General features: G+C 42.9%; 2 protein-coding genes across 2 annotated transcripts in view; one reads left to right on the top strand and one right to left on the bottom strand.

Annotated features, from left to right (window-relative positions):
• LOC135215571 (elongation factor Tu-like) overlaps positions 1 to 13,767 on the top strand; it is a gene marked incomplete in the record, with an annotated part of 110,209 nt that extends 96,442 nt beyond the window's left edge. Inside the window, 1 exon segment of the mRNA XM_064250429.1 lies at positions 13,527 to 13,767. Within this exon segment, the coding sequence (XP_064106499.1) occupies positions 13,527 to 13,696 (170 nt within the window).
• LOC135215885 (leucine-rich repeat protein soc-2 homolog) overlaps positions 13,758 to 18,649 on the bottom strand; it is a 90,027-nt gene continuing 85,135 nt past the window's right edge. Inside the window, exon 10 of the mRNA XM_064250839.1 lies at positions 13,758 to 16,099. Coding sequence (XP_064106909.1) covers positions 16,064 to 16,099 — 36 coding nt within the window. The 3' untranslated portion in view covers positions 13,758 to 16,063. The remainder of the gene's footprint in view (positions 16,100 to 18,649) is intronic.

Below are 18,649 nucleotides of genomic sequence, written 5' to 3' on the forward strand. Positions count from 1 at the left end.
TTCAGGATATTGCTGAAGTGATTGCCCCACATACTTGCGATAGCTTCGTCTCCGACTGCTTCCCCTACTCTCTGTGATAGTTTCATACTCTTGGGATTTAAGGACTGGATATCTTTCCAAAGACGATAATCACCAGATTCTAAGTTTCTAGACATTGCATCGGCTCTTAGTTGTTTTTCATTTAACCTGCAGTACTTAAGAGCAAGTTTGAACTGCACTCTCACCTGTCTCATTAGTAATGCAGTGTGCCCTTCCCTCGGGCTACCATTTTGCCTCCACAGTAAAAACATTTCTCATGAGTATGTATACAGATCTTTAAGCAAGTCATTCCATCCAGGTATATTATGAGAATTACCTTGACGAAGTCTATAGGCAGTCCTGCCCGAAGCAAGCATAGCGGAGATTATGTTCGAATAGATTCATTCAGATCCCTCCTGTGGTGGTCATTTCTACAATATGTGTTAGTACAAAGTAAGGCGTCTGCCGGTTGAACTATTGACCGCAACCTGGTTTCCGTGGTCGCCCTAAAGTATCTGGTTTTATGATAATTTTTAAAATCCCAGTTTACCGCTGGTGGGCAATCAGTTAGGGGGTTGACATTAGGGAGGGATGGGGTACTGAATGACACCTGTAATGGGATGTGATCGTAGCCCGTTGCGAGATCATAGCGAATATTGCAGGTCATAATAAAATCATGAAGTTGTGGAGACGTGATACAGTGATCCAGCCAGGAGGTTGTGATAGCGTCTGCTCTATTATGTACATATGAATAGGAGGAGGGAGGGAGGAGCATTACATTGCTAATATGGAGAGCATGATTTTGACAGAAGCAAGTAAGTTCATTATAAAATTGTTTTGTGGGGTGAGAATTAAGGTCCCCGATTAAACAAATATGACAGCCGGAGAATCATGAATAATATTGTGTAACTCCCCTAGGATCATGCAGTAATGATCAAAATTATTGTTATTTTCTCATGGCATATAAACTTGAAGCCCCAGCAATCTGTCACTCCTGTAGGTCATCACCTTTATCATATTGTCTAACGATTTGTGCCACAGGAAAGAAAGGCCCCTTTTCGGGCGACCGGCTATGATTTGATCTGTAACTTGCATCGATGAAGTCGAGAAGGCTCTGAAGTCTTCGTGAATTGAATCGCAGATGGCAAGGTCATGTGGCCAGAGGAGCGTTTCTTGCAATGCAATGATGCCTTTGAAGTTTGTGCAGAACATGTTTAGGAGAGGAATGTTCCGCTTGAGGCCAAAAATATCCCAAGAGATTATGTTTAACGTATCCATGGCTACTCAGGAAGATGGGAGATGAATGCGCTGATCATTTGGGTGGATGAGGGGTTAGCCAGGGGGAGTGGCCAGTCACTCGCCGTGGGGGGTTTGCCGGCACTTGCGGTGGAAATGACTCTGGTTGGAGTGTCAGTAAGTTCCCCTGGGGGTGGTTGGTCCCGGATTAGGTTATATCTTGAAACTAATATATTTGGACCAAAATTCTCGCCTTTAAGAACATCGAGGTGTTGAAATAGGCAATTAATCCTGTAAGCCACTTTATGTTTACTTCTGCATGGGAGTTCATGAGAGATGAGTGGGTCAGAGCCAGTGAGAAACTTGACGCTCTCCACTATGGCATCTAGCGTCAACGATGAGGGCAGATTGTGAATTACTACGTGACATCTCTTCTCAGGTGTTGGGTGAGGTGAAACATGAATGTTGGGCTCCGGTCCAGTGGCCAAACGAGAGGTTCTTCTCTTCTTTCTGCTTGTTTGTATCTGCCAGCCGCCAGACCACTCATGATCACTCTCATCTGCATCTACAATGGGGGTTGGGGGGGGAGAGATAGGGTGGGGAGGATTACGAGGGCTGGTAATCATCACCGGAGATCTATCTTCCACCAGAGGCACTGGGGAGGGAGAAGAGGTTGGGAAACCAACAGTCCCCTCAGAATGGTCTATAGGTGATGGGGGCACTTCCGTGTTGCTGGGAGGCGAGGAAAAACTGGATGCCGCATTAATAGGAGTCTGATGGCTATCTGTGCGATTGTCTATCGATCCCTGCACTCCTTTGATCGCATCCCAGATCCGTGTGAGATTATTTGTTTCCACCGTTTTAAGACTGTCTAGGGACTCCTGTAGTCCTTTGATCACATCCCAGATTCTTGATAATTTATCCTTTGTCTCCTCGATTTTTTCTGAGTTTTTTCCAATTACTTCTGAGAGAGATTTTGCTGTTTGGAAGGCATTTTCTGCCGTGTGGTACACCACAGGTAGGCTTAGGTCAGCAGACCCTTTTGGAGGCAGATTGTAAGGGTCATCGGCATTGATTTCCACCGAGCAGGTCCTTAGCCACTTAATGATATATGATATTTTCTTGTGAGAGGACAAGTTCTTCGCGGATCACTCCTTGAGAATGCTCTCTGGTATCAGATCTTTGCATTTCGTATATGCAACCTTGATTTCCTCATCGGAGAAGGCATCACTGACAGATTGTATAGCGGACTCGACGTCGGAACGGTTCAATTGGTATTCTATAAAGTAAAGACAATTGTTCGCGAGTACGGAACTTGTGTGTGGGACACAGGCACCGGTAGGTGCCAGGGTCACTTGCGCAACGGTTGGAGGTTGGTCGGATGACATTTTTGTGGTAAGGGAAGGGTCAGGCACTAACACATACACTGCATTCTTTTACCCATTTCCCAGGACCAATAGGCCTTGAGTAGCTGTGATTTGTAACATTTCTAAGGCACTGATTAGAGCAGAAAGAATATTAGTATATCTGCAATTGCACAACACTCTCCGGCTTACACGCCAGGTATTACGTGGAGACACTATTAACACATTGCTTACTATAAGAGGTATAATCACCAAGGGCAAAAAGCCCTTCTTTTCTGTGAAGAAACACGAGAGAGACCTCCAACACATCCGCCCCCACACGCATCGAGATTCTAACGATTTAGGGGGAGGGTACACATCCCTCACAAATACGGAGGACCACACTATTAAGTGTTGCAGGAAAAAGATCAAGCAAAACTCAGTCAGGTGACAAGGTATGGGTTACCTTAAAAGAGATTATAGACATGTAAAAAAAGTGAATACTATGCAGAAGAGGTTCTGCTAGGATTTGTTAATAGAAGCATAATGGAAGCTAAAGAAAAATAACTGTAAAGTTGAAGAGAAAACAAGGTATATGAGGAGGTGAATGACAGACAGAAAGCTAGATCTACAAGATGGGTACTAAATGGAAAGGTAAAAGAGGGGAAAGGATATGTAAAGCAAGATTGATAGCCAGGAGTTTTGAAGAAATGGCTGAATGGGAAAAAGATGCTCCTACATGCAATGCTGATATGTTAAAATTTCGTTTGACAATAATAAAATTGAAAGATTAGAAGTGTTAATATTAGATGTAAAAAAATGACAAATTTTCTAAGACAATTTGTATATTTCATAGCTACAAACCTGAAGTCTTAGCTATAGGATAATTTCTAGTGCCTAGCTGGATCCGGTTAAAATGCAGATGAAAGCAAGGAATCTTGTGAGATCTGGCAATGCGTGCCTATGTCGGGTGAAGAATGGTCAAGGACCACCCACCTACGCCACCATGTTAGCCTTTCCCAACTCGGGATGTCTTAGCAGACAGGAGGGTGGCTAGAGGTATAATGTTAAGACCTCAGGTTTGTAACTATGAAAAATACAAATTGTCCTACAAAATTTGTCATTTGTTCATATGCAAACAAACCTTCGGTCTTAACAATAGGATACTCATACTTGGAGGTAGGTACAAGACATCCTAAACTGGCTGGGGGCCTACCCACCAGTCCAGCTCCAGAAGAAATAACTTCCGAAGAGGGACTGAAGCCCATGAGAAGCTAGATAAATTGATATCTAACCACTCAGACCCTGAGTGACGTACAACGACATATGGGAGAATCATTGTATAGGAAAACAAAGAGAAACTTTGACTGTCCAATAACAAACCAATACACCAGGGTTTGTTATCACTCCAAATTCCTCCTTGCCAAGGAATGGAGCATGTGCTACTGAATAGAGGGTTTGATATTTGTATACCAAGCAACCACACTATCAGTATGACTACCTTACTCACTGTATGATTCAGACCAGTCCAGCGAATGACGTGTCTATTCCTTAACCTGCCCGAAGGAAGAAGGAAAGGTACAAGAGAAAGAAGGAGACCAGCCAAATCACTCATTCTCTCATCCACACAATCATCTTAGGTAAGATACAAAGGTGCCCTGTTAAGGGCAACTATGAGTTACACAACCTGTTGGGCAGCCACCACAGGACCCAGGGAAAACGTGTCCGTAGATCTGTGGGCAACATCCCTAAGATAGAAAGAGGTGAACGTGGACTGGCGTAACCAAGTACCAGCGCTCAGCATTCTATGCACAGCCAAGTTCTTTTTGAAAACCAGAGGGGGACCAATACCCCTAATGTCATGCACACAAGCCTGCACAGACGTGGTGGCGGAATCATCAAAGAGTCAAGTATGCCTGTCTGATGGCTTCCCGTATCCAAAAAGAGATAGTATTCTTTGACACCTCTTTCTTTGTACGGCCTTTGCTAACAAAAAGTCTGCGGCAGCCTGGTCTAAGGTGCCATGCCCTTTACGATAGCATTGCAGGGCCTGGAGGGGACACAACAAAAGCTCTTGAGCATCACCACCCACAGTCATTCAGTGATGGAATGGAAAATGAAGTGAACCTATTATCGTGCACAGAGGGATTTTGGGTCTTGGCCATGAATTCCGGGACAAATTCGAAGGACACCGACCCCAACCCCTGGTGTGCTTCACATCATAGCTCAGACCATGGAGCTCTCCTATCCTCTTTGAAGATGCCAAGGCCAGGAGGAAAACTGTCTTGAGCGTTAAGCTCCTGTCAGATGAGTGACACAAAGGCTCATATGGACCCTTAGTGAAGCTCTTGAGAACCAAGGAAACATCCCACGTCAGAGGCTTGAGCTCCCTAGAACTCAACTGCTCAAACCCCTTAACTAGCAAGGAAAGTTCCAGGATGAGATGTCGATACCTCGAAGGCGTAACGCACACTCAGGGCTGCCCTGTAACCACTAATGGCAGAAACGGACAAACATTTCTCATCTCTGAGGAAGGTTAAAAAGTCTGCTATTTGCTGAATAGAGGTTGGATGTGGAGAAAAAACCCTGTTTATGACACCAATCACAGTAGATCACCCATAGCCTTGGTAAACCACAAATGTTGACCCTCTGAGACTACTGGACATATGCCCTACTGTTTTCTGAGAAAAGCCTCTCTCTCAGAGGAGATACTAGATAGCCTCCAACCATGAAGAGACGGTTTCTACTGATTGCTGGTACCTTTCCGCATGCGGCTGAGACAGCAGAGGCCAGCAAGGGGTAATTTCCCTCAGAACCTCCGACAATGATTACAGCAGATCTGGAAACCATTCCGTCTGAGGCCACACAGGGGCTGCCAAAGTCATCCTGAGACCCTACAAACTCATCAGTCTGTTCAAAACCTGATGGATCAAACAAAACAGAGGGAAGACATACACCTCCAGGTTGTCCCAGGGATGTTGTAACGCATTCTCCGCTAACGCCAAAGGATCTGGAACCACTGAACAGAATATCTCCAGTTTCATGTTGAATCGCAAAGAGATCCAGCATGGGTCTCCCCCAAACCAGGAAGAGCTTGTTTGCTACTACTTAAAGGGACCACTCTGTGCCTAGGATCTGATCCCAATGACTGAGTTTGTCTGCGACCACATTCCGTTTGCCTGGGATATGCCTGGCTGAGAGCTATACTGAATATCAGACCACCCACTGGTGAACCTCGATGGCCAAGGCATGAAGTTGGCATGAAACCAGACCTCCCTGCTTGTTCACATAGGCGACCACCGTGATGTTGTCCGACATGAGAATGACAGAATGACTCTCAACTTTCTCCCAAAACTCCTTCAGACCCAGGAAGGCTGCCTGCAACTGCCAGACGCTGATATGCTGCTGTTTGTTCTCCAAACTCAAAACGCCTGAGGCAATGAGGCCGCCTAAATGAGCCCCCAACCTGCGAGAGAGGCATCTGAAAACAGAGGGAAGTCCAGTGGTAGAGAACGCAGAAGGATACCCTTCAAAAGATTTCAGTCGTCCAACCACCAACAAAGGTCTTCTTTTACTTCCAGAGACAGAGGAACCTCTAACAGTGTGAGTCCCCACTGGAGACCAGAATTCCCCCAGTCTCCACCGAGAGACCAAAGATGAAGACACCCATAAGGAACCAGCTTCTCTAGGGGAGACAAAACTCCTAGAAGAACCTGCCACTGATGAGCTGACTGATGTGGTTCCAAGAGGAAGTCACGTGCCACCACTCGCAACTTCTCTAATCTCTGATCCGACGGGAAAACTCTTGCAACCGCCATATCAATGACCATGCCCAGGTAGAGAATACTTGACTGGGTACAAGGTTTGACTCTTTGTGGTTAACCACAATGACCATTTCCAGACAAAACTGAAGCAGATGATCTCTGTCTTGCAGCAGCTTTTCCCTGGAACCTGCCAAGACCAACCAATCGTCGAGGTACCTCAGCAAATGGATCCCCTGAGCATGGGCCACAGCTTGATACAAGAGAGAAGACCCTTGTATACACAAGAGGGGCTGTGGTCAATCTGAAGCACAGGACTTTGAACTCGAAGACCTTGTCCCCGAGAGAGAAGCGAAGGAACTCCCTGAACACTGAATGACTAGGGATCCGGAAGTATGCGTCCCTCAAGTCATCGACAGCATGAAGTCGCCTTCCCTCACAGCTGCCAACCCTGAACGCCGGTCTCCATCTTGAACCGTGTCTCATTATGAAGTGATTCAAGGTGGATAAATCAATCACAGGTCTCCAACCTCCCGACACCTTGGGCAACAAAAAGATGAGACTGTAAAACCCTGGAGACGAACACACCACTTCCTCTATCGCATCCTTGTCCAGAATCATCTGCATTTCTCCTGAAGAGCCAAGAACTTCAGAGAATCTGGAGGATATTCCCTTTGAGCTGCAACTTGTTTGATAGGGTAGGAGGGAAGCCAAATGGCAGTAGGTACTGTACCGGAAGGACATCTACCACCCACTTCATGCCCCACAACTCAGCCACTTGGCCCAATGGCCCGCCAAGCAAACCCCCACCCGTGGCACAGGAGAGGCAGAGGCGTCAACCTACCAACGACCCCCTTTCCCCTCCAGGCGACGATCTTCATGACTACTGCTGGGCAGGGGAAGGAGGAGGAGCTGGACGCCTCAGAGGACGAGACTCCGACTTAGACACAGTTTGGTGCACCAAGTTCTTGGTGTCGGCCCAGAGCCAGTCTATCGCATCCTCCAACGCGGTCCGAAGGAACAAAAATTGAGACTCCAACAGATCCCCATTTCTCGACACCAGTAAGGTTTCAGGGTCAACTGATCTTTCCATCCAGGATAAAGCCGCTTCTCTTCTAATCAGGAGGTTAGCCTAAAATTAACATTGAGGTAAGCCATATACAAAAGTCTTGCCTCCGGACTGCAACAAACTGGCAAGAGAGGATGCAGTCACCAACCCTTCTCGGGACCTGTTGGAAGCTATCTTGGCAATGACCATAGACCAGAACCAAGAAACTGTCTGCAACATGGAGGCTACCATAGATTCCAACGCTGAGGCGTCTTGTGGAGACAACGAAGGAGCCACCGACTTCACCTGCTCCAAAGTCCATCCCAGCTTCAGACAAATGATGTCCGGGTTAAGACGACGCGACATAAAAAAAGGCAGAGTTCATAGCATAGTAGTACTTCTTATACCTCGTGAGAGTCGGGGGTAGCAGCTTGGGAGAGCCTTAGCGTGAAGCGAACTGTCCCTATATGAAATAGAGGCGTTAACCATATGCAAAACCGATGGACGTGCCCCAACGAGGGAAGTTGAAACGAAGGCTTGGGATCCGCATAGCTCCCCAGTAAGGCTTCCAAGCAGAAAGGAGTGCAAGACGACCAAGCCTGAGTCCTACTCTCCAAATTGTTTAAACCACGAAAGAGATCAACGACTTCTGAAAAAGGAAGCCAAAACTCTTGCGTGTCCCTCCTCTTGCTTTGGCAACGGAGACCGACGACGAGAAGGATGTGCAGTCCATCTAAAATCCCTTCCCTGTTCAAAATAACAGAAGAACTAGCAGCCAAACACGCCCAAAACACCAAGTAACCTGTGCGGGCTGGACCCAAGCGCTGACTCCTGGACAAACCAACCACAACACCAAGAACATCACTATGCTCCACCAACAGATGACTCCTTAACATGGCCGTGAATGGGCACAGGTGTGACAGACAATGAGCGTGAGCTGGGGGAGGAATCTCAAACACTTGAGAGCGAATGAGAATCCCTCGGAGTCAAACTCCTGGAAGAACCAGGGAGAGGGGCAGGCAAAGACTCCTGCCGTACCAACTCCGCGCTCACAACCTTCGACCTCTTGACAGGCGCCTTGACATCCTTACAGCGACGGATAGGCCCTGGAGAAAAAGAAGTGGGAGCGTCTGCAATATGTGCATGGACGGGGGAGGTTGCATCATGCTCGTGACTCGATCCAGAGAGCGAAGCAGCCACTGCAGATTGCACATGAGAAGATACAATAACACTCTCAGGAACATGGGCGTATTACTCCTCACTCGCAGGCGAAGAAAGGGCACAGTCCTTAGCCTTCCAATGCTTGATACGCCGACGCAGCGGAGATGGGGGAGAAGGAGAGGAAGACAGCACTGGCTTCTACACAACCTCTTAGCGGGAGGCGGGGGCCAATGCAACACCCTTGCTTCCAGTCCTTTCAGCCAACATGACAGCCAACTCAACTTCTAAAACAAAGTTCAATCTCTGAAGAACCGCCTGGCATAAAGCCACCGACGGATCAGCAGAGAAGGTTCCAATGACATGGAAGGGAGATGCAGCGAACTGGATGGCAGATATGCCGTCAGGGGAGCGAACGATGACTACATAGATGAGCGAGGCAGTGCAGTGGAGGCGACCGAGAGTGACATCATCGAGGGAAGTGATGTCATAAGCGGCGATGACCTCACAGCTTCCCCTCGATCTTATGGGAAGCAGACACCATTGGCGGAGAGATACAAAATGGCTGACCCCGTGACGTCACTAGCTGGGCTGATGCCACAGCTTTCCTCTGACTCGTAGAAGCGGCAACTGTCACTGGCGGAGCAATACAATATGGCTGACCTCGGCTACCCACGAAGACGAGGGCAGGAGGAGGGGGAGGGCCCGGACAGCATGAGGAGGGGGGTTGGCAAACATCTAAGAAATGAGACAGCAAACCCTCCAAGGACGGAGAACCCTGTAGCCCCATGGTCTCAGTAAAAATAAAGAAGACAATGATGAAAAAACCTCCCCCCTCTCGGAAATCAAAATAACTCCCGAAGAAGGAGGGGCAACATACAAAAATCAGCGCGAGGGCCTCCCGAAACTTCCAACGGTGAATCGATGGAAGTAAAGGAGGGACAAGGCACCACACTACTATGGGGTGTGATCGTATCAGGAGACGAAGCATCGGGAAGAAGGAAGAAATCCTACGATGCGCCCTCCTGCTATAAAACAACTTCCACTCCTCTTACGCCAAGCACAGCATCCGTACAAGGCTTTGTTAATGTATAAACAGAGTGACACTTACTGCAAGTGATGTGGGGGGGTTGCAGCTGTAGCCAAAAACCTAGAACACTGAGAATCTGGAGTTCCGGGGCACACAAGATGACGAGGCTGAGGAGCAGAAGCAGCCATAATAACAGCACACATACACCAAAGCGGGAAATGAACTGGGCAAAGGCCAAGAGAGGTCAATATTGGTCCTTAACCATTCTTCACCCGAGATACGCACACGTTGCTAGATCTCACAAGATTTCTTGCTTTCATCTTCATTTTAACCAGATTCAGCTAAGCGCTAGAAATTATCCTATTGTTAAGACCTAAGGTTTGTTCGCATATGAACAACTGCATATTTAAAAGGTGATGAAATACAAAGAGAAGTACATATATTTAAAACCACCTAGTTAAGAGTGGAAAATTGAATAAAACAGTTGATGGGCTCAAGGATGCAGCAAAACCTTGGTATTGTAAGGTGGTAAAAGTAGAGGAAGAGCTTATAGGTGCAAGAAGTAGACTAGAACCTAATATATTCTTTTTGAGAAAAGATAACATTAATAGTATTTTGTGTAGGCGTGTAGATTATTTTTGCTAAGGAAACCATTGGGAAATTGAAAGTGAAATTGCTCAAGGATTTTTAAAAAGGAAACCATTAGGAAATTGGAAGTGAAATTGCAAGTAGGAGAACAAGAAAGTAAATGTATAAGTACAGTCAAACCTCAGTTTTCTTACATTTCGGTTTTCATACTTTTTTCTACTTTAGTTTCTCTGTTATTGTGCATTTCCTGTTTTCGTACACTCGAAAATGCTCCATCTGGGCCCCAAACATAGCAGCCCATCTTCTTTCGTAACCCATTCTGCTTTTGTGTTCGTTGTTTTTGTGCTTTTTTTATTAAAGTTCAACTGCTAATGAGCCATCATGGGGCCAAAGAAAGTTCAAAGTGCTATACTAGCCCTTCTGTAAAAAAGGCAGAAACTATAGAATTTAATTAATAACTCTTAGCAAAGTGTTGGAGGAAGTTGTGCATACATAATGTGCCTACTTAAGGGATCAAGGACATGTTTGCATAGTGGAATGATGTAAAAAAATGTGTGGAGGATTTTCATCCCAACAAACATGTTGTAATCCGTATCTCCAACATATTTAATGACAACGCCGTGTTTAATTTTAGGCAAATTTTAAAGAAGTGCCAGAAACAAATATCTCTGGACATTTTGTTGTGCAACAGGGATCCAGTAACTCAAGTTGGTCCTAGTGCCAGTAAAAACAGAGGGGAAGTAACCTCAGATAGTAGCTGTAAAAAACAGAGGAGTAACCCCAGATAGGTCCTTGATACCTGAAGTCTTTCTGGAAGGAGATTCCCCTTCCAAACAATAACCTCTCCCCTCTTCTCCATCTTCCATACGCAAACAAGTGTTTTCCATAAAGGTAATATTCACTTATTCATTTCATTAGTCATTTATATTTATTTCTCATTATTTTCAGTATGTAAAACTGTTTATTCCCTATAATGTAGTTTTTAAAAATATTTTTGGGGGTCTGGAACACTTTGTGTGGACAGTAGTCCATTTGGGAATTATTGTTTCAGATTTCGTTGGAGGTTTCGGAAAGAATTATGTATGAAAACCGAGGTTCCTATGTATACAGAGGTAATATTAGAGTACATATAAGGAAAATAGAATTTGTCTTAATCAGTGGCAGTATATAAATTCTATAAAAGAACCAGAAGCTATAAGATTCACAAGTAATAGTGTGTTAGGACAAAAGGAGTTAACAGAGTATAGATCAGTGGTAGGACAGTTGAATTGGGTATCGTTACATACCATGCCAGAAATATCATATGATGGTAGCGAATTAAGAAAGCTTTTAAAGAAGGAACAACTCAAGACATGAGAAAGTTTATTAAAATAATGAGAAAAATGAAGAACATAGCGGGAGAAGTTATAATAAGAGAGTTGGAAGAAGAAAAGATTAATGGGAAAACGCAGATGCTTTATTTGGGAATGTAGAAGACGGCAATCGGTTATGATATATCATCCTTGACAGATGGTAAGAGAGTTACCATATGGTGAAAATCCAGAAAATCACAGATAATAGCAAAATCCACCATTGAAACAGAAGTTCCGAGTGTGGGGAAGGTTATAGAAGGATTGATATATTTCAAACATTTGTGGAAGAGATAGGAGGAGGGAGAAATTTAGAAGCATTGGTTAATACTGATAGTAAAACACTAATGACTGGAATGAAATAGAGTACTGGGTTAAGTATTTAGATAAAAAAAGAGATATTGCAGCAATATTAGAAACAATAGAATCTAGAGAAATAAAGGAGGTGAGATGGATGAAAGGAAAAGATTATAGATGAAGCATTAACTAAGGCAGCAGTTCAGGAAAGAATTAAGAATTATGTAGAGGGTAAAAAATTGGAGAATAAAGGAGATTAGAGTGGGTTAGGATAGGAAGAGGTTGGAGGGGATGGAGAAGGTGACAAGTGTGATTTTATGTCAGTATTGTTTGTTTTCTGCATTGGTGAAGTGTGGGCATTGTTAAATGTATGGGAAACTTTTTTTATTTTATTTTATAGGATGCTTGGGAATTTGTGTGTTGTGACATCACAGACCACAAGATGGCAGTGGCATGGGGGGTAGAATTTAAACAAAGACTAGGGAAGGAATGGGTAAGGCTTATTGGTTGTGATGGTGTTTATGAGAGCTTTTTTATGTTGGAATTTGTGGGTTGTAAGTTTGGTTGTATTGTTTAATGAAATTTGTGGGTTGTAAGTTTGGTTGAATTGTTATTTATAGTCTTAAGTGGGATTATACTGGGACTGAGAAACCTGAAAAGGGGAGTAAGTTGTATGATTGTTGCATAAAGGAAAGATTAGGCTAGGAAAATATTCAATCCCTCCAACTCTTCAGTTACATGAATGAAGAAAACAGAATACACAAAACAAACACCAAAGAGATTGTTGGGTTTGCAAAATATGAAAAGGCAACAAAAATCTTATACAAGCTAAAAAGTCAATATGCCTACATTAGAACGAGCGAATATATTATTACACACACACACACTTGGTTAATGGCGAATGGGTTTTGTGGTCCTTGTCTAGGGCCATAAAATTGGCGATTTATGGCACTATAATGGGCCAAGTTTTGTTAATTGGTGCCATAAGGTGCCGATAATAAAGTTATGGTGCCATACCATACCTAACAGAAGTGCCATTAACTGGTTATCAGCGCCACAAGCCCCATAAATTGCTGAATTTCAGTTAATGGTGTTTTTCACTTAACAGCACCCTGCCAAGAACAAAACCCTTGCTGATAACCAGGTACTGTCTGTATCAATATACACAAAGTCATATTCAACACAGAAGATAATTGAATTGCAGGTCAGAGAAAGAAACATACGTTTAAATGAGAGTGGAACCAAAAGAAAACTACTTAGAAATAATTACGTACCGGCTTAGTAGGCAGTGCCTCCGTCTCTACCATCAGTAGCTATTACCATAACCACCTTGCAAAATTTTAACAGCCAGATTTCCAGCTTGCTGAAAGTTGATCCCTTATGTAAAGACTGAGGGTTTGTATTTGAGTAGGAACAAAGACCAATTGTGCCACAGGTGCAAGTCTGCTAGGGTTATATAATATATGATTCCCAAGTTTAGTCCCCAAAGTAAATTTTCTTGTTTTACCCTATTTACCAGATGAATAATGATAAATTTTATACAAAACTTTTATTAACTTGTTAGTAGGATAATGGGGAACCTAACCTATTTGCAAATTAAATAATTTCTTCACCTGGAATACTTGCAGATACTGTATATAATTTTTATCTATAACCTCCATAATAGATTTTCTCTAGAAATTTTTTCTTTTGTTCCAGGTGAACACTGCAATGTTTCAATCACCTTACTTCAGCGTATGGTACTATCAATAGGAGAAGCATTTACCATTCGTGAAAATAACATCACTGTGGCAACTGGTGTTGTTACATCTTTGTTAAATAGTGTGTCGGTTATAAATAAGAAATTAGACAAATTGAAGTTTTCCTGAATCAAATTATATTGTATTACACAAAGTATCTAATTGTATATTATATGAAAATAAAACAAGGTTCACCTACAGGTTTATTGTTTATGAGTAACATTTTGAGGCGACCGATACACAGCATGTCTTGAGTATAAGCAATGGTTGTCTGTGGGGTGAAGCTACAAAGCAACGGATGGTGTGGGAACAGTCAACTGCTGACATCCCACAGGGGACACTTTGACTAGTCATTATTCACAGCTGCTCCAAAGAATATGCAGCAGCAGTCAATAGAAAGGTACACTAACCCTAACTGCCTTACACAGTTCTTTACTATGTCATCCAGCCTTGGCATTGTAGTAATAGCAGAAACAGCAGCAATAAATGGTCTAAACATATTTTCCTTGACTCAACTCCATCTGCAGTAGTTATTTCTTTGTAGTTCACTGAAATTTTGTTTTCCGATATCTTTCTCCAAAACTTATTGCTGCTATAATAACAACTTTTTTAGGACCTACTGTAATCTCATTCCACTTTTCCAAGAGTTAAAGCCCTATACTTAAACTGCAAATTGTTTTTATACAACCTGCATAACTTAAGCCTCAAGAGACTTTAGTTGTAAAGCACCAATAAGCCTCTGAGGGATAAGAGAGACTGTAATATAGTGTTGTTACAGTAGATATAGAATAAATGTGTAACCTTCCTTGTCTTATGTCATTATTGGTGAGGGAATGATGACTGTCCAACTAAACAACACATGATGATGATGATGACTGTGTCCTTGAGGTCTTCATACAGTTCCATGATGCATGCTGTTCAGTTCTCACTAATGATTGAGACAAACTGGTCCATTGATGCCACCAAAGTTTTTGTTTGCTTTGTGGCTTCAAATTCAACTAAAGATGTTTTAAAAAATTATATAAATAGACAAACAAATGCCTAGCTTGGCACAAGAAAATGATTTCAAGATTCCAAGACTTCGAGTTAGTTTAAAGCAAATACAATATTTACATGGCAAATCAAATTAGGCCTTCCTAGAAAATATTCCCATCCATACACAACTTTATATTTTCATTGACAGTTAAAACACACTACATTATACATACAGACATTCACGCACATGCACACTAGAGCAATGGTTGAGAGGCAGTAGCAGCAATCTGAGAAGGAAGAACAGCTAAGGCTAAAAGCAACCTATTTCTGCAAGCTATGATACATATATACACCAGGACACTCACACTTAAGCAGCAATAGCAGCACTGAGTGGTGGCAGGATCCCTGGCCTGCACTGCTTCAACATCATCCAGTAACCATCTGGTAGTCAGTGTGTGCAACGGGGGAGAAGTTGTACATGACCAACACATGATGGCCAGTGAATGGCATTGTGTAGGGGGGAGACCAGAGCAAGACATGGATGCTACCTACCATAGCACTCTGTACATGCACAGCCATACATGCACCATCAGCATTTGACACTGAGCACAGGGGCTATTCTTCCTCTCTAGCTCATCCAGTTAGTTTTTAAAGGAAAAGCTATCATATTGCTACTGCCTCATACCATACTTGACAGACCCATTTAATGCCAAGAATTACCAAAGCATGGTAACTGTATGGCCAACATTTAGCATGTAGCTAGTGCACACGGCACACTTTGATGCCAGGAGCTACATATGGCTTGACTGTAAGGTCAGTGTAGGGATACATCCTACCTATACCTCATTATTATGCTGAATGCATCACAAAGTTCATCGCAAGTTGGAACCTACACCTTGATCGCTACTGCAGTGACATAATCTTCTTATACCATATCCCCACAACAAAACCAGGCATCTTGAAATTTTTCAATCTTTTGGTCCTGTCTAGCCTGGCCATTAACTTATGCCTAACATAAAAAGCACATATCACATTTCACCTGGGCAGCCGCCATCCCTATCACACAGCATTTGGTCTCTCTCTAGTCACCTACATTGCATAGGTGTCAAGCAGGCACTGTGTTCTTTGGCGGCATGCTGGCATCTTGCTTATCTCCTCAGTAACATCAACTATCAGTTAATGCACCATCTGAAGCCATGCCAGAAGCAGCTTGTAATTGTAGGTGTAAGAAATGCAGTGGGAGTACAGGAGCTGCAGGAAAAGATGGAGCACTGCTTTATAAGACATCAACAGCTGCAGAAGTTGAGTCCTGCCCAGAAATATTAACCAGTGGGGTACAGTAACACCCAGAGTTGATTCACACTGAACCTTTGGTCATAACGACAGAGACGGCAGGTTACTGACCAAAACATCTTGTCAATAGATATTAAGCAGTGACCAAGGGCAGCTATAAAAGGCCGATGCTCTTGAGGCATTTAAAGCTCACTTCTTGATTCCATGTCTGTAACAATATTACCTTCCTCACATTGTGCGATATGGGCCCTGCATCTTCAAGAACTGTAAAAAAAATAATAATAATTCATTACTCAAACTGTTACTGTCTTACTAACATCAAATTTGACAGGATGTTTACTGCTATCTTACTAAGTTGGTATACACTAACTTTTACATTATTTTCTAAACTTAAAATTTAACTGATGACTTTTTACTCTCCCTAACATTGGTAGAGTACATACTTTCATACACAGCCATTCAATAATGCACAACATAATCATCTGCTTGCAGTTTATATTATATACACAGTATATGTTTAATTGCATCTCCTCTAACCACACTTATGCTAATGAAGAAGTTTTACATCATATGAGAGAGAAATATGAAGCTGTACCTACGTACATGTACACAGAGTACAAACATTTTTTACTTAAAAAGGTGAAAATAATTGACAATATAAAAAACAATTACTGAAAATTAATAACTAATTTAAAAGAAACAATTTATGTAATAAAAAATGAAATCCAAAGTAAAATGAAAAATGAGCACTCAGTTTTTCTTGAATGATTTTTTATAATGAGGAATTTTAGGTTAAAAAACAAAAGCTACAAAATTATTTAATTTCCTAACTTGGTTATTTGCCAGTATAAATAACAATTTTGTCTAAACCACTTTTACCATTAACCGAGTACATCAAATATGCCCAAATCAGCCTAAATTTTGTCTGTTGTATTTAAGAGATAAATACTTTACTAGCTTTCTCTTTCGTCTGTTAATCCTTTTTCCAAAAAAGGAACTTTTCTTGATAACGTGCCTACCATAACCAGTGTTAATTTCTTATTCCTTCAAACAGCTGAGTTAGAAGGCATACAAAAGAGAACCAGTTGAAGGATTAATCTTCAGCAAAAGGGAGTGAAAGTCGAAAAACACGAACTAAGCATCACTGACAACTAAAGAATCACCAAGTCACGAATGAAAACCCAAAAGTCCAAGGGAAGGACTTAGGCATAAATAAAGAGGCATAGCAGGGAACACCAGCAATGATGTCGTTGAATGTCGTCAGTAAGCACCAGACACCCAAGAGAAACGCAACTGAGGGAGAGAAGGTGGATGGTTCTTGTATGACATCACCAAGGAACATGGTTGACACATATAGTGCATTTCAGAACATCTGTCAAAAAGTGACAAGTACAAGGCAGAGGGGAAACCAATTAGGAGGGGAGGGTTAACGTCCAAAATGGTGCTAAGCTCAGAAACTACCGAAGTAAATGTATCACAACTGTAACCACTACAGTGTGTTTACTTTTCTAAGATCGCTGTGGTGTGGCTTGCACAGATATCATACGTTGTTATGGTAATCATATTATCATAGTCTACTGAAATAGTTTTCATTTCTTGAAATGTGGTTCTTTGTTTCCATCAGATATTCTGAATATATGTTTCAGTAGTACCTCGACATACGAAAGGCTCAACTTCCGAAAAATTTGAGTTACAAAAGCAAATACCGAGATTTTTTTGGCTCTGCATATGAAAATAGTTCAGGATACGAAAGGTTGTTGCTGTAAAGTCCCGAGATTCGCCCGGACCACCGATAACAATTTTAAAACTCGTGCACCACCAACTGAGAAGACTCGCCACCATCCTCCTGCTCTCCCATTGGTTCCTGATGCTAGTCACCGCCATAAGATCCTGCTCTCCTATTGGTCAGCATCTCTCCCATCAAGCATCTATGTATCGGCGTGCTTTTTCGGCCACTCGGTAGCAGCATCGTTTCTATACGCACGCTGAATTTGTTCGTTCTATATGATTTCGTTTATTATGTAAATTCGTTAGTGATTTCATTGTAGTACTACTTTATCGTGTTGTGTGAGAACTTTAGTACATACGTATACATACTGCATAACTTAATTACGTACAGTATATACGTAGTCATGGGTCCTAAGAAAGTTGAAGTTCACGGAAAGAAGAGGATGCTTTCTTTGGAGACAAAGATGGAGATAATCAAGAAGTATGAAGCTGGCATGCGATTGAGTGTGATCGCTAAGGAATATGGCCAAAATCCGTCGACGATAGGCACCATCCTTAAGCAGAAGGAAGCCATCAAAGCAGCTTCAAAGCAGCTACACCTTCCGAGCATGACTATTTTGTCTAGCAAGAGGAGCCACGTGCACGACGAGATAGAAAGGCTGCTTATTATTTGAATAAAAGACAAAGAAATCACTGGCGATAAGATAACAGAGACGGCAATCTCCCACAAGGCCAGCGCTATTTTCAGCGATTTGATTGCCCAGGCCGAAGACGCCGGAGAAGGGATATCTACGCCAACCCCAGACTTCAAGGCTTCTCATGGGTGGTTCTAAAAATTCCGTAAACGGACTGGCATCCATTTGGTGGTGCAGCATGGGGAGGCGCCCACCTCGGACACAAAAGTAGCCGAAGCCTTTATTAAGACGTTCGACAAGATGACGATCAACGAAGGCTACAGCTCTCAGCAAGTCTTCAACTGTGATGAGACACGCCTTTTTTGGAAAAAATTGCCTCGTCGGACGTACATCACGCAGGAAGAAGAAGAAGCTGCCCAGGCATAAGCCTATGAAAGACAGGCTTACGCTC

The sequence above is a fragment of the Macrobrachium nipponense genome, chromosome 5, assembly GCF_015104395.2.
Source record: "Macrobrachium nipponense isolate FS-2020 chromosome 5, ASM1510439v2, whole genome shotgun sequence".
Lineage (NCBI taxonomy): Eukaryota > Metazoa > Arthropoda > Malacostraca > Decapoda > Palaemonidae > Macrobrachium > Macrobrachium nipponense.